At 47.0% G+C, this 17,345-nt stretch overlaps 1 protein-coding gene across 1 annotated transcript; it reads right to left on the bottom strand.

The window, feature by feature from the left end:
• Positions 1–286: 286 nt before the first annotated feature.
• Positions 287–3,820, bottom strand: DKK1 (dickkopf Wnt signaling pathway inhibitor 1). Its single transcript, XM_077350400.1, has 4 exons — positions 3,391–3,820; positions 3,140–3,302; positions 1,754–1,891; positions 287–917 (listed from the first exon to the last, which is right to left on the bottom strand). The coding sequence occupies exons 1-4, from the start codon at positions 3,604–3,606 to the stop codon at positions 673–675; spliced, it is 762 nt and encodes a 253-aa protein (XP_077206515.1). The 5' UTR covers positions 3,607–3,820; the 3' UTR covers positions 287–672.
• Between the last annotated feature and the right edge of the window lie 13,525 nt (positions 3,821–17,345).

The following is a 17,345-nucleotide window of genomic DNA, read 5'->3' as shown; positions in this document are numbered from 1 at the left end:
GGAGCCCATTTACTAGAAACCACACAGGCAGCTATGCATTCGGCTCCTATCAACCTGTTGGACTAGCAGGAACTCATTTTCCCACAAGTCCCAGCACAGGGTGTCATCACATGACACTAAAGCTTCCCAAGCCTGTCCTCGTACTATTCGTGCTCTTTTCTGTAGCCCACAACTATCCTCTTGCACAACAATTCATATGCTAGTAGTTGCTCTCTGCAAACCCCGTACAAGAGCTGTCCCATCTGCACCACTGCTAGGAACAGAAGCATCAGCAAGTTACCCGCTGTACTGAGAAATCATTTATTTCACTTATAACAAATATAATAGAAAACCAGTGTGTACAAAACAGGTCACAATAGACGGAATCAGGCAGCACTCGAGGAACAAAACATTTTTTGAAATCCCTGCTGATGTACAGAAGCGCCACGCCCAAGAATTTACAGACACAGTAATTTACTGTAAATTAGTCACTTGGAAAAAATATATAGTTCCCTAAAGAAACAAGCCTCTTTCACTCCAGCTCCAGGAAGGGTGAGTTGCCAGAGTAACTTCCAATGTAAACTCTGAAATGTGTCAGTCTTTGGGGAGGAAATCTTCCAGAAGAATAGGAAAGACTCCATGCCTCCTTAAGAGAGTCTATCAAGTCCGTCAGGTTCTCATAGAGAGCATCAGCTAGTGTCTTTGGCAGGTGTGCAGTCTGGAAACGTTGCTGTGGTCTTTCTGTAGCCGGCACGTCAGCCCATCTGCACAGTAGCAGCGCTGGAAGATCTCCAAGCCGTGAGACCCTTTCTTCCGGTGTTTCGTGCACACTTGGCCTTCCTGAAGGACAGGCTTACAAATCTTGGACCAGAAGTGGCGGGCACAGCACAGCCCCGAGGCACAATCCGAGGAGCGAAGGCAGACAGCACCTTCTTGTCCTTGGGGAAAGAAGGGGGCAGGGAAAAGTTGAGAATACTGTACCCTCACTTCTCCCCTATCCTCCCATTTTTTCTTGAGCAATAAAATTGAAAGAGCCGAGAGTGCAAGCCATCGAGGAACACGGATGCCCTGGAACCTTAGTTAGGGATTTCTTAAATCGTAAAGGCAGACAAGTTTTCCCAGACTGGCCTTCTTGTACAGTGTTTTTTAAAAAGACATACATCCCCATTCAAACAGGACCAAGTCTGGCCAATGCTCTGCACGCACAGGGAATGCAACTTCAAAAATGCCACAGAACCCTCTGCCAGAGCTCCACGGCAGACGTGCAATTATGGGAAGTATTTAAGTGCATCCCTGTAGGTTAAAAACTCATGGACTAAATAAGGAAGGGTGTTTTGCCAATTCTGTTACTTCAAACTGTTGTTGGTCTGTCTCACTCCAGTGTGAGATCACATGACTGCTATTTTTCATGGCAGGGATAGCCACTTTTCTGTAAGAATGTATTTCATAAAAATGGCACCCTGATTTTAAAAACACCCAGAAGTTTAAGAAAAGGAGAACATGCTTGTTTAATGTAAAACAAACAACCCCATTGCTATAGAAATCACTATTTGAGGATAGAACTGTGTATAGAGAACACCTCTGTTATCTCTGGATTATAGCAAGTCATGTCGGTCTCTAGAAATCTGTCATTTATAACAAACAGCTTGAATTCCCCTTGCAGAAGTCATACCCTATCCATATCATTTTAATCTTCATTACCCAAGATCAATGACCCTCATGAGGTTTCTCATTAAGATATCCCATCACAGCTGCGCACCAAAAGCACCTTTACCTTTCAAATAATGAGGCTGCGATGAAGAAGTGGTTCTCTTGGGATGTGGGTCTAAAGTCCCATGGTCAAAATTCCCTAGCATGGTCTCCTCAATATCTCCAGGATGGAAGTGACCATGTTCTGTTGGCATGCACATTCCTGAACAAAAAACAAACATATCATGATTTTCAACACATAAAAAGCACACGAGGTCTAGGAACTCCTACTGACAGCTCAGGTCAAAGTGGAGAGGCTTTTTGCCCGGATGCAACACAGAATATCATAGCAGCAAGAAAAGATATTTTGATTCATTGAAAGCAAACAAACCCCCATCTACACATTTTGAACCCATCCAAAATAGTTCAGATCCTCTCTACAATCAGTGCTGCTCCTTCAGCTAGCTGTGGTGTTTGGGAACATCATTCCTTCAAGCATTTGAATCCCCATAGGAATGGTAAAATAAAGACAAAAGCCAAGGGCTCTTTCCAAAATTTCCCATCCTTGTAGCATGTGCTTAGCATCCCAAAGAAAGTATGTGTGTGTGGGGGGGGGGGCACAGCCTTCCTCCTCACTATTATGTCCTTTGCTCTTTCACAGCTGTGAGGAGGAAAACTGATTTTGAAAGAATCTCTAATTTTGCCTTCAGTGCTTATAGCACGGGTAGTCAAACTGTGGCCCTCCAGATGTCCATGGACTACAATTCCCAGGAGCCCCCTGCCAGCAAATGCTGGCAGGGGGCTCCTGGGAATTGTAGTCCATGGACATCTGGAGGCCGCAGTTTGACTACCCCTGGCTTATAGTGTCTTGTCAGTTAAGCAAGGGAAGGGCATCATTGCTGGACTGTCAGAGGCACTTTAATCCAGCCCTGTCCCCCTGTTTCTCTGACAGTCCTCTTCATAGGCACCAGCTTACACCCACAGGGTACTTGTCCCTTACTGCAGAATATGCCAAAATCTCCAGCAAGGACAAGGCTCCCCAGCAAGGTGAACCTCTAGAAAGCTGTTTACTGTATTTTGAATATCACCTTTTCTTCAAGGGCAGCAAAACATTGCACAGGAGGGGGAGGGAGCGGAATCGTAACATTCCCAGTCTGATGATACGGCAACCACACCAGCAACCGAAAAGATGATTCCACTCAGACTGTGGCTGTTCCCTCCCTACCCTGACAAAAGCAACACGATTGGGGTTGACTCTCAAAAGCCTATGCTCCTCCCCCCGCCCCCATACTGGACTCCAACCGAATAGTCCCACAGGTAAAGCTTCCAAGTGTCGGAAACGCCCTCGTCGATTAGAGCTCTCCCACGTCAATCCAACAGAATTCCAGGCAGAAAGTGGACCCCCGCCGCGGACCCCGGGGAGACGGTACCCCGAGGGTCCAATTCCCAGCGCCCCCCCCTCCCCACTCACCGTTATTGCACTGGTTGCCCGGGCAGCACATAGCGTCGCGGAGGCAGCGCTTGCGGCGTCTCCGGCAGGCGAGGCAGACCTGGCTCCCGTAGAGGCCGCCGCGGCCCGAGACGGAGCAGAACTCGTCGGCCTTGCAGTCGTCGTCCCCGCCGCACACCGAAGGCTGCAGGGGTGGGAAACGGGTTAGGGCGCGGCCGAAGCAGGAGCCGGGCGACGGGGAAGGGCGCGGGGAGGCCCCGCCAGCTACCTACCTGGTGCGCATCGACGGCTGGGTGGTTATTGCCGGCGTCGCGCAGGCCGGAGTCTCCGGGCGCCACGCTGGCCGCAGCGCCTCCCGGCGGCAAGTTCTTGATGGCGTTCGAGTGGAGCAGGTTTGCGCTGAAAGCGGCGCTGACCGCAGCCCTGGAGAAGTACAGGGCGGCCGCCAGGATCACAAGCAGCTCAGAGGACCTTTCCGCGTGTAGCATCTTTCCTGGCGGGGGAAAGGGGTGACGGTCGTGGGTTCGAATCCGAGCCAAGCTTAAAAGGGACGACGACGACGACGACAATAAAAATCAGCCCCCGCTTCCAAGAAATCAGCGTTAATTCCCAGACAAAATATACCTCTTGCCACTAGTAGCAACTCCGGCCAATCTGAGGCCGGCTGGCTGCGCTGACTTTATACTCCCCGGAGACCTTGGCTATTCCCGCCCCTCGGGGGGGAGGGCAGGCAGGCAGCACGGCCAAGGATGGGATTTCAAAGGGATCACGGGCGGAGGGAGGGGGAGCGAGCTACGGTGCACCGCCGCAAGGGGACTCGCTCATTGGATGATTACTCCGACCGGCGACGGTGACGGATTTCTCACTCTATGCAAAAAAAATGTATGAATGGACGGCTGTATGATTGAATAACTATCCGGCTTGATTTGATTAAAGGCAAAACGCCCTGCCTTCGACTCACTGTTGCCCCGCAAGCTGCAATCCACACGAACTCTGCAACAATGTATCTTATTTCAATTCAATGTGATCGTGGTGATGTCGAAGGGCTTTGTGGATTGCGCCGCGGCTTGAAACTTCCGCACAACTTGGGCGCGAGGGCTTTTTGCACGCACGGGTTCCTTTTAAAGCAAACCCGTTTGCCGTTCCAGGCGCGCGATAAGTTAACTAGGCTGCGAATGGTCAACATCTCTGGATGTTTCCCAATCCGACCATTTCCACCCTTATCTGGGGCGAGGGCGCACAAGTCAGACAAAGGGAGGGCATCTGCACATCAAAAGAGGCGGGCCAAGGGCAGCGGGGCCTTTCTAATTGCTCTTTGATGGGATGTTTAGAGGCTAGGCGAGAGACAGTCATTTTGTTAATTGCAAAGTGCAGCGGGGAAAGGTTGCGCAGGGGGAAATGCACTCATCCCAAACCTACGTGCGCCGCTTCCAAGCGGCCGTCGCTGGGGATTATGCAGGAGCCTCTATCAAAGGGTGCCCAGGAGCAAGGCGCAGAATTATCTCCTTCCCAGCCCCCCTCAGACCGCAGCCGCTTGATGAGGTCAGGGCGATAAGGAGTCCTCTGAGCGGCGGCTCCTTTGGCGGCCCAGAGAGCTGCTAATTGTCCCGGCCCTTGCGCCCAGATCTGACGCGCGAGTTCAAAGGAGACCAGCTATAATTGGAGCTCCCCCGACCGGCCGCAAACCAGACGCCGAACCCGTTTGTCCCGCACCTCTTGGACACGTCTCCGAAGTGGAGTCCGGAGGTTAACGTGGGCTCTGCGGAAGCATTTTCCGTGGGACATTCGTGGTGATCAGATCGCAGTGATCGAATTCTGAAACCGTACTGCCAGCGAACTGCTCCAGTGCTGCCAGCAAGATGGCAGCGCCTTATCAGGCCAGAGTTCCCATCCCAGAGGCTACCCACTGATTCTCTGAATGAGTCACTGCTCTGGTTTTGCCTCTTTGGTGTAGCAGTTAAGAGTGCCAGCCTCTAATCTGGAGAACTGAGTTTGATTCCCCATTCCGCCTTCACGTGTAGCCATTTGGGTGACCTTGGGCCAGTCACAGTTCCCTCAGAGCTCACTAAGCCTTATCTACCTCACAGGATGTCTGTTGTGGGGAGAAGCTGTATACTGCTTTGAGACTCCTTGGAGCCATAAAAAGCTGGGTACAATTTTATGCACTCAAGAGTTACAGTTTATTCCACCATTCTTACAAGGAACTCCTGTTGGGGTTCCAGCCCCGCCTCTAATTATCAAGAATCCTTTGAGGTAGTCTTTGATTGACAGGTAGATATTGCTAAACAGCTGCTGGGTGAGATTCATGACCCAATTGGGATTTGGACCAGGGCTGATCAATGTGCTGTCACAAAGCTCTGATTAGTGATATGCAGGAAAAAAAAATAGGTGAGGTCCTGTATTGGTGGGAAAATCTTTTATCCTCTAAAAATTTGACTCCCAAGAAAGCAATGTGCCTCTACATGTAAGTTTTTTTGGGGGGCAACTCAGCCACCAGCCGTCTGGGAAATGCTGATGTCTGCAGTGCAGCTCTCTTCCGAGTGGTCATGCAGGAAGACCTACCCGAGAGGCAGGAAGGTACTCTCTGAATTGCAGTGTTCCCCAAAAAGAATTTACCAACAGTCCTGGAAGTCCTGAGATTTTATTTCTATTCCTTGTGAAAAGTTTACAGCAACTGGGGCCACAAGCATCTAGTGCAGGGGTAGTCAAACTGCGGCCCTTCAGATGTCCACGGACTACAATTCCCATGAGCCCCTGCCAGCAAACGCTGGTGGGGGCTCATGGGAATTGTAGTCCGTGGACATCTGGAGGGCCACAGTTTGACTACCCCTGGTCTAGTGGCATCTTAAAGATGAACAAGGTTATTATTCCAGTACTAGTTTCAAAGCCCCTTTATAAAAAGGGGTTTTGAAAGGCGCGTGTGTCCGGCAGGGAGGGAAGCCCCAGCAGCCGCGCTTCGCGCGACTGCTGGGGGTTCCCTCGGGCGGCGGTCTGACGCGGCTAGAGGCGCTTAGCGCCTCTCGCTGCGTCAGTCCGGGAGCAACTGCGAGCCGCGCTGCGCGCGGCTCGCAGTTGCTCAGCCTGGGAATCGGAGGGACCAATCGGCAGGCGCTTCGCGCCTGCCAATTGGTCCCTCCGATTGTCTGTCGTGAGGAAGGGTCCAACCCGGACCCTTCCTCATCACGGACAAAGCCCACCTCTAGGGGGCTTAACGAATTATTCAGTCCGTGGCGCCCGTGGCGCCACGGGCTGTTTAAAGATGATCTTTCAGGAACTGCCGAAATGTGTTTCAGATGATGAATGCTTATGCACCATCCTCTCTAGGAAGCTAAGCAGGGCCAACCCTTCAAGGATTTGGGTGGGACCACTAGGGCTCATGATGTGGAGCCAGGAAATGTCAAACCATTTCTGAACATCCCTTGCCTGGCTGCCAGACAACCCTCACATCTCCTGGCTACACTTCACACACCATGCAATACAATACAATAAAATAATTTTTGTTGCTCTATTTACAGACTGCTTTACAAACTGAGACAGCTTACAGCACAATAAATTACAATTAAAAGCCAGTAATGCAGAGAAAAACCCAATTAAAATCCAGGCGGAAAAAATACAAATTAGTCTTCCAATGGTGCCACTATCCTCTTATTGAGATCTCGTCAGTGAGGTAACACTTGACATCTGACTGGTTCCGAGGACACACAGATGCTACCGTCTTGGAAATCAATTATCCCGTGAATTAGGAGAAGATATTATGGAACCAGCTTCCTGTTGGGGTTGGGATGAGACTGATACTGTGACATTTCTCTGGCAGCTATTTTTGAACTGGTAAGGGATAGGCATGTTGAGTTTTTAATTATAGTCCATCTCATTGTCATTTCTCCTGTAGTGCAACATGGATCTCATGCTGAGTAGCATTAAGTGCACCTACTCAAAAGTAAGTCAAGTTGTGTTCCGCACTCTGACTACCCCTGCTTTAGCCATCCTTTTCAACATTCAGATTTTGAAAACTATTTCAAGTTCAAGGTTCTGGTATTGACCTTCAAGGCCGGAACCAAAAAGGGAACCCGAACCAACCTAACTAGGCAAGTTAGGAACTAACTAGAAGGATTATTTTAAAATGCAAATATTACAATAAAGTGCCCATGTTAAAAATTTAAAACTTTGCTAATTCACAATTGCATACTGTATATCATTTCACAACTGCACATGGAACTGAGACCAAACACGTTTTGACCCAAAGGGTCTTCCTCCGTGGTCCAATTATTTTAAAATGCACTAATACATAAAATTTGGGGGCTTGCTGGGTGGTAAAGAAAGGCCACCACTCTCTGCATTTGCCTGGCTCTCATTCAATAGAGCTTTCTCATGTGTTAAGTAAAAAAAAGGTGGTGGCCGTTGGAATTATAATTTAAACCGGTGGTCCTCAACCACCGGGCCGGAAAGGCCCTAGCACCGGGCCGCGGCTACCTGCCTCTGCAGGGCCGGGCTGCACGTGCATGTTTGCGCCATGCACGGCTGCAATTGTGCATGTGTGACACTCCCGCACATGCGTGTATGTGCGGAAGTGCTGCGCATGCGCATTTGCGGCAGCGCATGCCGCAAACGCGCATGCATGGCATGTGCGGCCGGGCGATCGCCTTCCCTGCTGCCACCGGTCCGCAGCCTGAAAAAGGTTGCAGACCACTGATTTAAACTGTAGGCTCCAAACTAGACATTTTTTTAGATTACATAGATTGGTTGGAGCAGCACCAAAACTTTAGGTATGAATGCATTTTAAAATAATTTGACCACTGCGGAAGACCCTTTGGATTGAAAGCATTTGGTCTCAGTTCCATGTGCAGCTGTGAAATTATATACGGTATACAATTGTGAATTAGCGATGTGTTAAACTTGTGCACCAGCACTGCCAGGACACTCTCTGGCCTAGGCATAGGTGGTGGTGGAGGCACAGAAGGTGAGACCCAACCTTGACAGCATACCTGGGCAGATTATATGCTGCCAGTTTTTAAATAACTACAGCAGAAATGGTAGATTCCAGTAATGTTCTGGGACCTTTGGCATCATATATATTTAGGATTGTTTCAAGTCCTCACTTTTGCTATTTTAAATGCATTTATTTCCTAATGCATTAAAAAAAATGACATTGAGGCAAATTCCATCACCCTCATTCCATTTGCTTTCTCTGCAGCTGTACTTCATTTTAAAAAAGAGAATGGCCAGTCCTTGGGTGTGGAGACAAATCCTCTGTCCTAGAACCTCTTCCCTCACAACCCAAATGTCTGTGCATGGATTGTGATTGTTTGGTGCTTTGAGTTAGCAAGAAAGGAGAACTGAAGCCATGGTTAACAAGTTCCCAAAAATGTGATTAATTTTTCCCAGAGATTACTCAATAGATATGGACCCAGACCAGACCATGACTCCCAAACCTTCACGAAATGTAGAGGTTTGCGGCTTGCAAACTGGAGCTCACAAAGCCAGACCCCCTACAAACCACACAAGTCTTTGGTAGGCGGGCTCAGTGGTTTGTGTGTGTGTGTGTGTGTGTGTGTGTGTGTGGGGGGGTATTTGACAGCTTACTGGTCTATTACCATATTAAATAAATCAAAATTATTTGACAGAGGCAAGGAGTCCAGGCACCAGCTGCTGTCATCTCGCTTGACCTGCTGCCTCCCTTGAGTTGGGGGAGGGCACAAATATTGAGTAAAGGCACAGCCTGTGCACCAACTTAGGCAGCAGTGTACACCAGTGTTTTAAGGCAGTATGCAGCCTTAAGACAATCCCCTTCACCCCCTTGAGTAGCATTTTAAGGTTGTGCTGGCCTTAAATGATCCCCTGCACTCCTCTCGAGTCAGGCTGTGAGTGTGCAAATATTTGAGATCATTTGCTATTTAGTTGATCAGACCATTTGAAACTCCTAGAACCTAGTGCTGGGAGAGGAGTATTCTTCCCGTGCTCAGATGGTGCAGCTTTATTACAGTTTTATGTGTTCTGGAGCACAAAATACATACAAATGAATCCTTCAACTGGATTACAAAATAAATATCCTGCTTGGTCTGCCTCATGAGATCCACCATCCGCAGCAATCCACCATGCACTAGAAGAGCACATGCAACAGGAAGAGCTGATATATTCAAATAATTTCAGTTGTGGCTCTCCCCATGAGGACACAAAGTTAAAGAATTTATGTAGAGATCTTCATACTCAGACAAGCCCATCCCAAGGGCTTTCTAGCTGGGGACAGCCCAAGGAGGAGGATACAGCATGATTGCTTTGGATGTTCATGTTTATATAAAACAAAGAAAGGTTTTCGAGTGTCACCTAGCTTCTCAAGTACAATGAGAACAAATTCCCAAGAGGAAAGGAAGGGCGGGGGGGGGGGGGGAGAGATGATTCCACCAGGTTGAGTGTGTTGGTTAGTACATCAAGGGCTTTGAAACAAAAGGAGATCTCCAATGAGAAGGAATTAAATTCTAGGGGGGGGGGGTTAGAGATAAAGTAATTAGGAGGAATTGTCTGCTTCTTAAATATACTAGGCTATACAATCCTGGAGAGCATAATCCACAGTGGAAAGCAGCCCACCCACCAACACGGTGCTATTCAATGCGAATTTTGTAACATGACCTTAATGCCAAAACAACAATACGCTAATACTTTTATCAGGGCCAACAAAAACATCAAAAAGTCATGATAAGCCAGCTTTCAAATGAACCAAAATTCTTTATCAGACAGGAAAGGGGAATATGGGGTACATGTGGAAAGAAAATGATCCTACTAGGCGTAACAGAAAACCCACGTCTCAAGACTTTTTAAACAGTTTTAAGACTAAAATGCTGCCTTAATTAGACTAGACTGTGCTAGGTATGCAAAAGATTTCAGGTTGCACCAAAGGCTTTTAGGACAAAGACACAATGGCTGCTCTCCCTTTGAAAACACACACATTGTGATTAAATGGTTCTTTTTGTGAATGTGAATTGCCCAGTTAACGACAACTGTGCCACTTTGCCATTTTTGGTAATATGGTTAGAACAATGGACTCATTAAATGACATGGTAAGGTCATGGCCAAATGTAGGATTTTATTGGATTAGATTTTTTAGTGATTGGATTAGATTAGGCCCCTCTTTTGTCCCATCAGTGAAAGCCAGGAACCAAGTACTGTGATACTGAAGGTCAGGGGAGTCAAATGAGTATGATCACAAGTTGGGTGTTTATTATATTATGAAATCGATTTATAATCAAGTTTTATAATCAAATTTATTTAAAATCAGGATAACAGAGGGCGAGGGTTGCCAACAGTTTATTGCCAGTCATAGAGGTCTTGCAAGGAAAAAGCACTGTGGGGGAAATGGTGGCAACCACGTTGAAGACAAGTCATAATATTTATTTATAAATAATATATGTCCCAACAGAAAAAAATAGGGATATTTTAAAGACCCGATTTGCCAATTTCTGTTGAGTGATAAGGATGCTGATGTCACTTTTATTATGGCTGAATTTCTGTCTTCAGCTTTTAAATTCAACTTGACTGGTGTACTACAACTATTTCGGTTTTCCATGTTCCTAACTTGTTTTGTGCCAGTATTTTATTTATTTATTTGGCTTTTTGTACCGCCCATTCTTTACGGCTCTGGGCGATAAAGGTATTGTGTGCATGTGTGTGTGGCATATTTTAAACATCAGTATATGAATTTGGGGAATCATTTCCCCAAATTTCATTAATGCTTACCAGGCAATCAATCCTAGTACATTCAGCAAGTATTTCTTTATCACAAGCATGGGCTGGGCTCACAGTCCTAACCAAAACATACTTATCTGGGAATAATTTCCATAAGTATCACAGGAACTTGCATAAGAGTATTTTTGTCTTCAAAAGGCAGCACAAAAAGGTAACCTGTGCCTGAACCTGTGATGGGTTCCAATGATTTAATTCTTTGTATATCTGACCTTTTTTAAAAAATCATTTTCACATTAAGAAAATCACAATTACTATTTTTCAAATTTAGCTTCTAAGTAGTTTCTTTTTAAAAATGAAAATATATTAATAGATAAGGGCTTTTTTTGTGTGTATGTGTGTGAGTGAGAGAATAAGCTGATGTCAAAATACTCTGTATGCCAGCTAAGTCACTCAAACGGGTTCTAGAAAAGTGGTATCAATGTGGTATGTTCTATAATAAGATATAAACTGGTTGTTGGACACCAGTAACTAGTATTCAGTTGTAACAAACACATACTGATTACACTTGGAGTATGTTTTTATCACATTCACCCACAGTGGAGCTCTTTGAGATAGGCCATTATTATGCTGGTCTTAGCCTGGGAAATAGAAATCTGCCCAATTTATGGAATAAGGTTGCTAAACGTATTTCCATTTGACAATTGACAATGACCTTTGGAATCATCACACACATTGCCTCTGGGACAATATTCATGAGTTTTCCATCATGGTGAGACATTTATCTTCTGCATGTCAAAAATGTCTCCTACCTAATCTATCATGAGCACAGGTAGATCTTTCACCTCAACAAACTTTTATCTGTATGTTGAGCTGCAGCATCCATGAATGATAATGCATTTTAACAAAATACTTACAAAAATTATCCAAGAAACAAAAAGCATTCTGTCATATACAGGATGATTCTGTGAAATGGTCCTAACTTCACCCACTGTACTACTCTTATGTAATCAATGGAGCTAGAACCAATGTGAAGGTAAGGACTGGATTGCACTTAGAATAAAATATTACATGCAAGCAACCCCAATTAATTTTGAGCATTCTTACTGTGTAAATGTAGAACACATGGGCTGCCCATGAAGAGTGTAGTATCCACAGCAAACTGAAGTTATCCCCCTGGCAAAAATAATTGCCAAATGATTAGTAATAGAAAACATTTCAGATGATGAGGAGGGGAGAGATTCAGCAAGGTCTGAAGTTCTACCTTTCATAATTCAAGGACAGATTGGGAGAGGGGGGCTGTGGCTCAGTGGAAGAGCCTCTGCTTGGCATGTAAAAGGTCCCAAGTTCAATCACCAGCATCTCCAATTAAAAGGACTAGGAGACAGGTGATGAGAAAGTGGTCTGCTGATACCCTGGAGAAACGATTAAAGACTAAGTAGAAAATACTGACCTTGATGGACCAATGATTTGATTCAGTATAAGGCAGCTTCATGAGTTCAGATTGAGTTTAAAAAAAGGCATATTTGGAGATTTTGCACATTTTTTTCACATTCCCACTCACATTGTCTTCATATACCATGCCTTACCTTCCTGCACTGTCAAAAGTGCTGGAGACATACCTTAAAACAAGACTGAAAGTAAGGAACTCAGAGGCATTAGGAGATTCTGTCAATAGATGATCATAACATTATGTCACTAAAGTGATCTACCTATTGCTAAATCCCTGTGTGGCAGAGAGGTAAATGGCAGCTATGGGGGGAATGAGGCAAGCTGCGTTCACAGAAGCAACAAGAGCTACACAACTCATCAGGGGAGCAGCAACTATAATGATGTTCTGCTGCCAGTCAAGAGTTCAAGAGTCTCTGAGAGGTTGTACTTCTTCCCTTCTCAGCAAGAACACAGGAAAGGGAAGACCTGAGGCCACGTCCAGAACTTGAAGCACCAGCTTGCTTCTTCTCTGCATACCAGAAGGAACTCTCTCCCAGCTTCCAGCTGTGCAGGACCAAAGGAAGGCCAAGCTGGCTACCAGGAGAGAAAGGAACTGAGATTTCTCACTGCTATTGTTTCTCCACCAGAAGACAAGTACCACATCAGCCTGTACCTGCTTACTTCCAGCCCCTGCTGGCTACTTTTATTGCACAGGGGAACCAGCATCATCCTAGAAAAACACCACTGAGGAAGCCCTGACTGGATAGCCCAGGCAAACCCAATCCCCTCAGATCTCTGAGGCTAAACAGGGCCACCCCCGGCTAAACTTTGGACGAGAGACCTCCAAGGATTTGGACCAAGGGTCATGGCACAGAGGCAGGCAATGGCAAGCCATCCCTGAACATCCCTTGCCTGGCTTCCAGATCATCCTCAACTGAATGCCTGTTAATATTTCACTGCATCATTCTGGCCTTTTCCCTCCACGTTCCCACTTCTTACGAGTTTGCCTTCTGTTAATTTACATACCATCTCTGTTGCCTAAGCAGTTTAGAAAAATTAAAGTGAACTAATTTGGGAGAGTTTTTTTCCCTTCTGAAAAGGGAAATACTACTATGTGATGGGTAGAATACAGAGATGGCAGTTAGGAAGGTTTCTAAATAATAGTTTGATGTTTTAATGGGAATTTTAATGGGGTTAGTTCCTGTGACCTGCCTCGAGCCTGTCAGGAAATAAATCTAACAATAATAATAGTCCCTTCGCAATTAGATCCATGGAAAAGCCACAGATTTAGGCAGCATCAGAGGTATACGTAGCCAAAGGGGTTGGGTAACATCTCTCTCCCCAGTAAAGGCCTGAACAGAAGCCAGTAGAGCTAGGCTGAGGAAGTTGCATGCAAGGATGATGATGTTCACCCAGAAGCCACACTCAGTGAGGTCCCTGTCCTCCATCCCCAGACCACCATGAGCTCCCCTATCTGGATCAGACCACTCTACCTCCCTTCCATCCCCCAACAGTTGCGGGGTGGTGGTGGGGGGGGGGGGAGATTTGGCAGCTGTGAAGCAGGTCGGTCCCCAGGTGGGATCTGGAGGTCTTTCCCCACCCCAGTTTCACAGCTGATCCCAGGCAACAGAAACCAGTTCCCCTGGAGAAATTGGCTGCTTCGAAGGGTGGACTCCAAACAGCATTATCCTCCACTGAGGTCCCTCTCCGCCCCCAATCCCACTTTCACCCCCAACGTCTCCAGGTATTTCAACCCAGAGCTGGCAACCCTGTGTGATCTTCCAAGGCGGGATTCGAACCGGAGACTTCCAGGTCCACATGCCTTGGGGGTGCACGGGATACTCTGTTCGCAGCTGCTGATCCGGAGGCGTTTTGCCCGCTTCTGTGGCCCAAAGGCGTCTCCCAAGGGCTGCCCGCCGGCCAGCTCGGCAGTTGCGCTCAGGCGCCGAGGGAGACCTGCTCCTGGCGCGCGGGGTCTCTTCCTGGGGGCGGCGGCGAAAGCAGCACGCGCCGCCGAAGCCGGGGCTCCGAGGAAGGCTGTCGCCCCGCGCGCGCTCCGCCCTGCAAGCGGCGCTCGAGGCCCCGGCGCCGGCGCTGCTTCCTTGCAGCCGCCTCTGGGCGAAGCGGCCGCGTTCCAGGGGAGCTTGCCGGGCTCCCGCTTTGAAGAGCGGAGATCAAAGAGCGCTGGGAGGGGCCTCCGGCCTTTGAGCCGCGCCGGCCTTTCCACGGACAGACCTCGCGCTCAGCACTTTCAAACCCGCCCGCAGAGCTCTTCGCCCCCGGAGGAGCAACCAGAAGAACAGCCCATTTCGGAGAGGAAAGCCCGATGTGTCCCCTTCGGGATTCGTTTGCTCCGGCGGGCGGGGAGGAAAGGCACGCGTTTGGCTCCCTCTTGTGGAACCATGGAGGCGGCGTTCGTGCGAATCCGCCGCTCGGAGCCCTCGAACCGACGCGTGCTTTTTAGTAAGGCCCTTAGGCTGGGACTCATAGTCTGAGGAAGAAGGCTTGCACTCGAAAGCTCACGCCTTGAATAAATCTTTGTTGCTCTTAAAGGTGCCACTGGACTCTGATTTTGTTTTGTTGTGGGACTCAGCTGTAATTGCAGAGCATGGCCACCCTAGGAAGCCCACATTGCACGCTGATAAAAGTCGACGCCAAGAGAAAGGCATAGTAGAATGTCATGCAATGTGGACTGGGAGATTGGAAGGTCTTTCTCAGATCTGGGGAGGAGGGAGATCTCTACAAGGCCAATGGAGATGCTTGAGAGGAGAGCGCTGGAGCTGGGCCTTTGTAATTACCCTCAGCATTCCACAGTGAAGGCTACAGCTGCCCATCAAACTCCAATTTTGACATATTTCATTGCATTAAGATTTCCTTCGGTGTTAAACCCAAGCAAATGCTAACCATGTAAACCAAGCTTGTTATTCCCGTTGGGTTCTTGAATCTGTTAAACTTCACCATTATGCTAGATGCTAATATACTGCTCACCCTCTGCCTATATGTATGGCCTGGTAATTTCCATTCCGTTGTAACTGGAGAAGTGGGCATGCACGTGGAAGTTCATACCTCGAGTAAGACGTGGTTGGTCTTAAAGGTGCCGCTGGGCTCAGACCTTGTCCCGTGGCATCAGAACAACATGGCTGCCCACCTGAATCTCCCCCAATAAATCTGTTACGCAGCTAATTAGGTGAGCTGGGAAACATGAGTACTTGAGAGGGAATAAATCTGGATCAGGTTAAAGTGATACTGGACTCTGCTTTATTTGGTTAGTTTTTTGAGATATCCTCGTTTTAATAGCTGGCAATTAGTTGGTACCTGCTGATGGCTTGTGGGTGGAGGGAAGTCATGCACTTTTTGCAGAGAGTCTTAAAAGATCTCTTAAGTGTATGAAAATTGATGCTCCACTCAATGCTGCATTCATGAAAACGAGGTATGGACCAATAAGAAAACGGGGAAAGTGATATCTCCTGGCGTCTGCTTCAAGTCCTGTGTCGATATAAGAAAAAGAAGCTCCTTTTGCTCCTGAGATGAATAGCATCTTGGTCAGGAAATTGGCAGGGTACTGTTACCGCCATGCTTTGAGCAAGTTCAAATTGAGCCATAGCCACTTTGAAGGGGAAGTGACAGTATCAGGAGAGCCGATCTAGTGCGGCATAGTGGTGAGATCAGGGGTAGTCAAACTGCAGTCCTCCAAATGTCCATGGACTACAATTCCCATGAACCCCTGCTAGCTGGCAGGGGCTCATGGGAATTGTAGTCCATGGACATCTGGAGGGCCGCAGTTTGACTACCCCGTGTCAGATCAGGATCAGGGAGACCCCGGCTTGAATCTCCAATTCTGCAATCAAAGCTTGTTGGGATTGGGTGTACCCTACTGTGCAGGTTTGTTGTGGGGATCAACAGAAGGACAGGATAATGATGTCAGCCACTTTGTGTTGCCCCTGGAGACACAGGGGAATTATAGATGAAATAAATACATTGTGCATTTGGTGGCCTGATGTTTGCGGTCAAGTTATTTCAGCCAGAGTCCATTAATTTATGTGGGACTAGACTAAAGTAACTCTATAAGATGATGTTGTAAATTGCCACCTTGGAGGCCCTGATTGGGTTGAAAGGTGCGGCATATAATGCCTATAAATAAATAAAATGCATTTTCCACAGCACTGCACATCAGTAACCCTCTTAGAACTTTTTCTGCAGACTCCATCCCGATGTTTCTGTTCTGGCAAACCTCTCTAATGAACTTTATTCTGTTTGTACCCTTGATCAGTTTTTTTTTAAATCAAATGCTCAGTTCTATGTGCTATCCCCCGTCTGGCGTTTCTCAGTATCTCTGCCTGTAATTTAATGGTTTCTTCCAAATAAAAAATCTAGAAGCTCGAAGTTCAGCACTTTATTGACCTGGACTTCCAGTGAACATCAAGCTTCCAGGGGAAGCAAAAACAAAGCAAACCCAGAAGATGAATTGTTATCATGGGAGTAGAACAAGTCAGAATCCTCATCCTCAGCGAGATATTTAAGATTATTTTCAGCTTGCTCTTTAATTACTCCCTATATGTAAACTGCAGTATGGGTTATGATGGATCACCTTCTAACCCTTTACTCCTAATATGTACATTTTCCGTCCAAAGGTTTCCCTGTCCCACCCTGTCACTGTTCAATCTCTTTGGCTTTGTTCAGCCCCGGGAGCATCTGGGAAGGAGTCTTTTCACTCTAGCCCTTTAATCAGAATGGCACTGAGACTTTTCCAAACACAAAGGAAAAAATATTTTATTTACAAAGAAGGAATGGTTGGAATCAAAGCTTTTCTTTATACAGTTTGGTACGTATTCAGTTAAATGCTACATTTCTTATTTTAACAAAGATGTTTCCTACTTGTGTTTTCCCCAAAATACTGTCTTTCTCAGATCCCACCCAGCTGTGGCTAGTCAGTCACAGAGCTCAGCGCTTGTTCGTAGCTCTGGCTTTTATCTGTCTAGTGAGGAGTTTAAAGCAGTCAGAACTTCCTTTTCCAGGTGCTGTCTGTCACATGGGGCATGGTCGGATAAAGAGCATTATTTCCCACTGGCTTTAGACCTTTTTTTCACTTATGTCGCTTTTGTTTCCTCCCAACACCACCTTT

This window comes from Paroedura picta, chromosome 8 (assembly GCF_049243985.1).
Source record: "Paroedura picta isolate Pp20150507F chromosome 8, Ppicta_v3.0, whole genome shotgun sequence".
NCBI classification, from domain to species: Eukaryota; Metazoa; Chordata; class Lepidosauria; order Squamata; family Gekkonidae; genus Paroedura; species Paroedura picta.
This window is presented reverse-complemented; position numbering and strand designations above follow the sequence as displayed.

Excerpts from the sequence above, each read along its gene's own strand:
- DKK1 (XM_077350400.1), bottom strand. The coding sequence starts at position 3,606 with ATGCTACACGCGGAAAGGTCCTCTGAGCTGCTTGTGATCCTGGCGGCC. Across the intron at positions 3,303-3,390 it reads CAGCCGTCGATGCGCACCAG|CCTTCGGTGTGCGGCGGGGA; the intron begins GTAGGTAGCTGG and ends CCACCCCTGCAG. Across the intron at positions 1,892-3,139 it reads GGGCAACCAGTGCAATAACG|GAATGTGCATGCCAACAGAA; the intron begins GTGAGTGGGGAG and ends TTTTTTGTTCAG.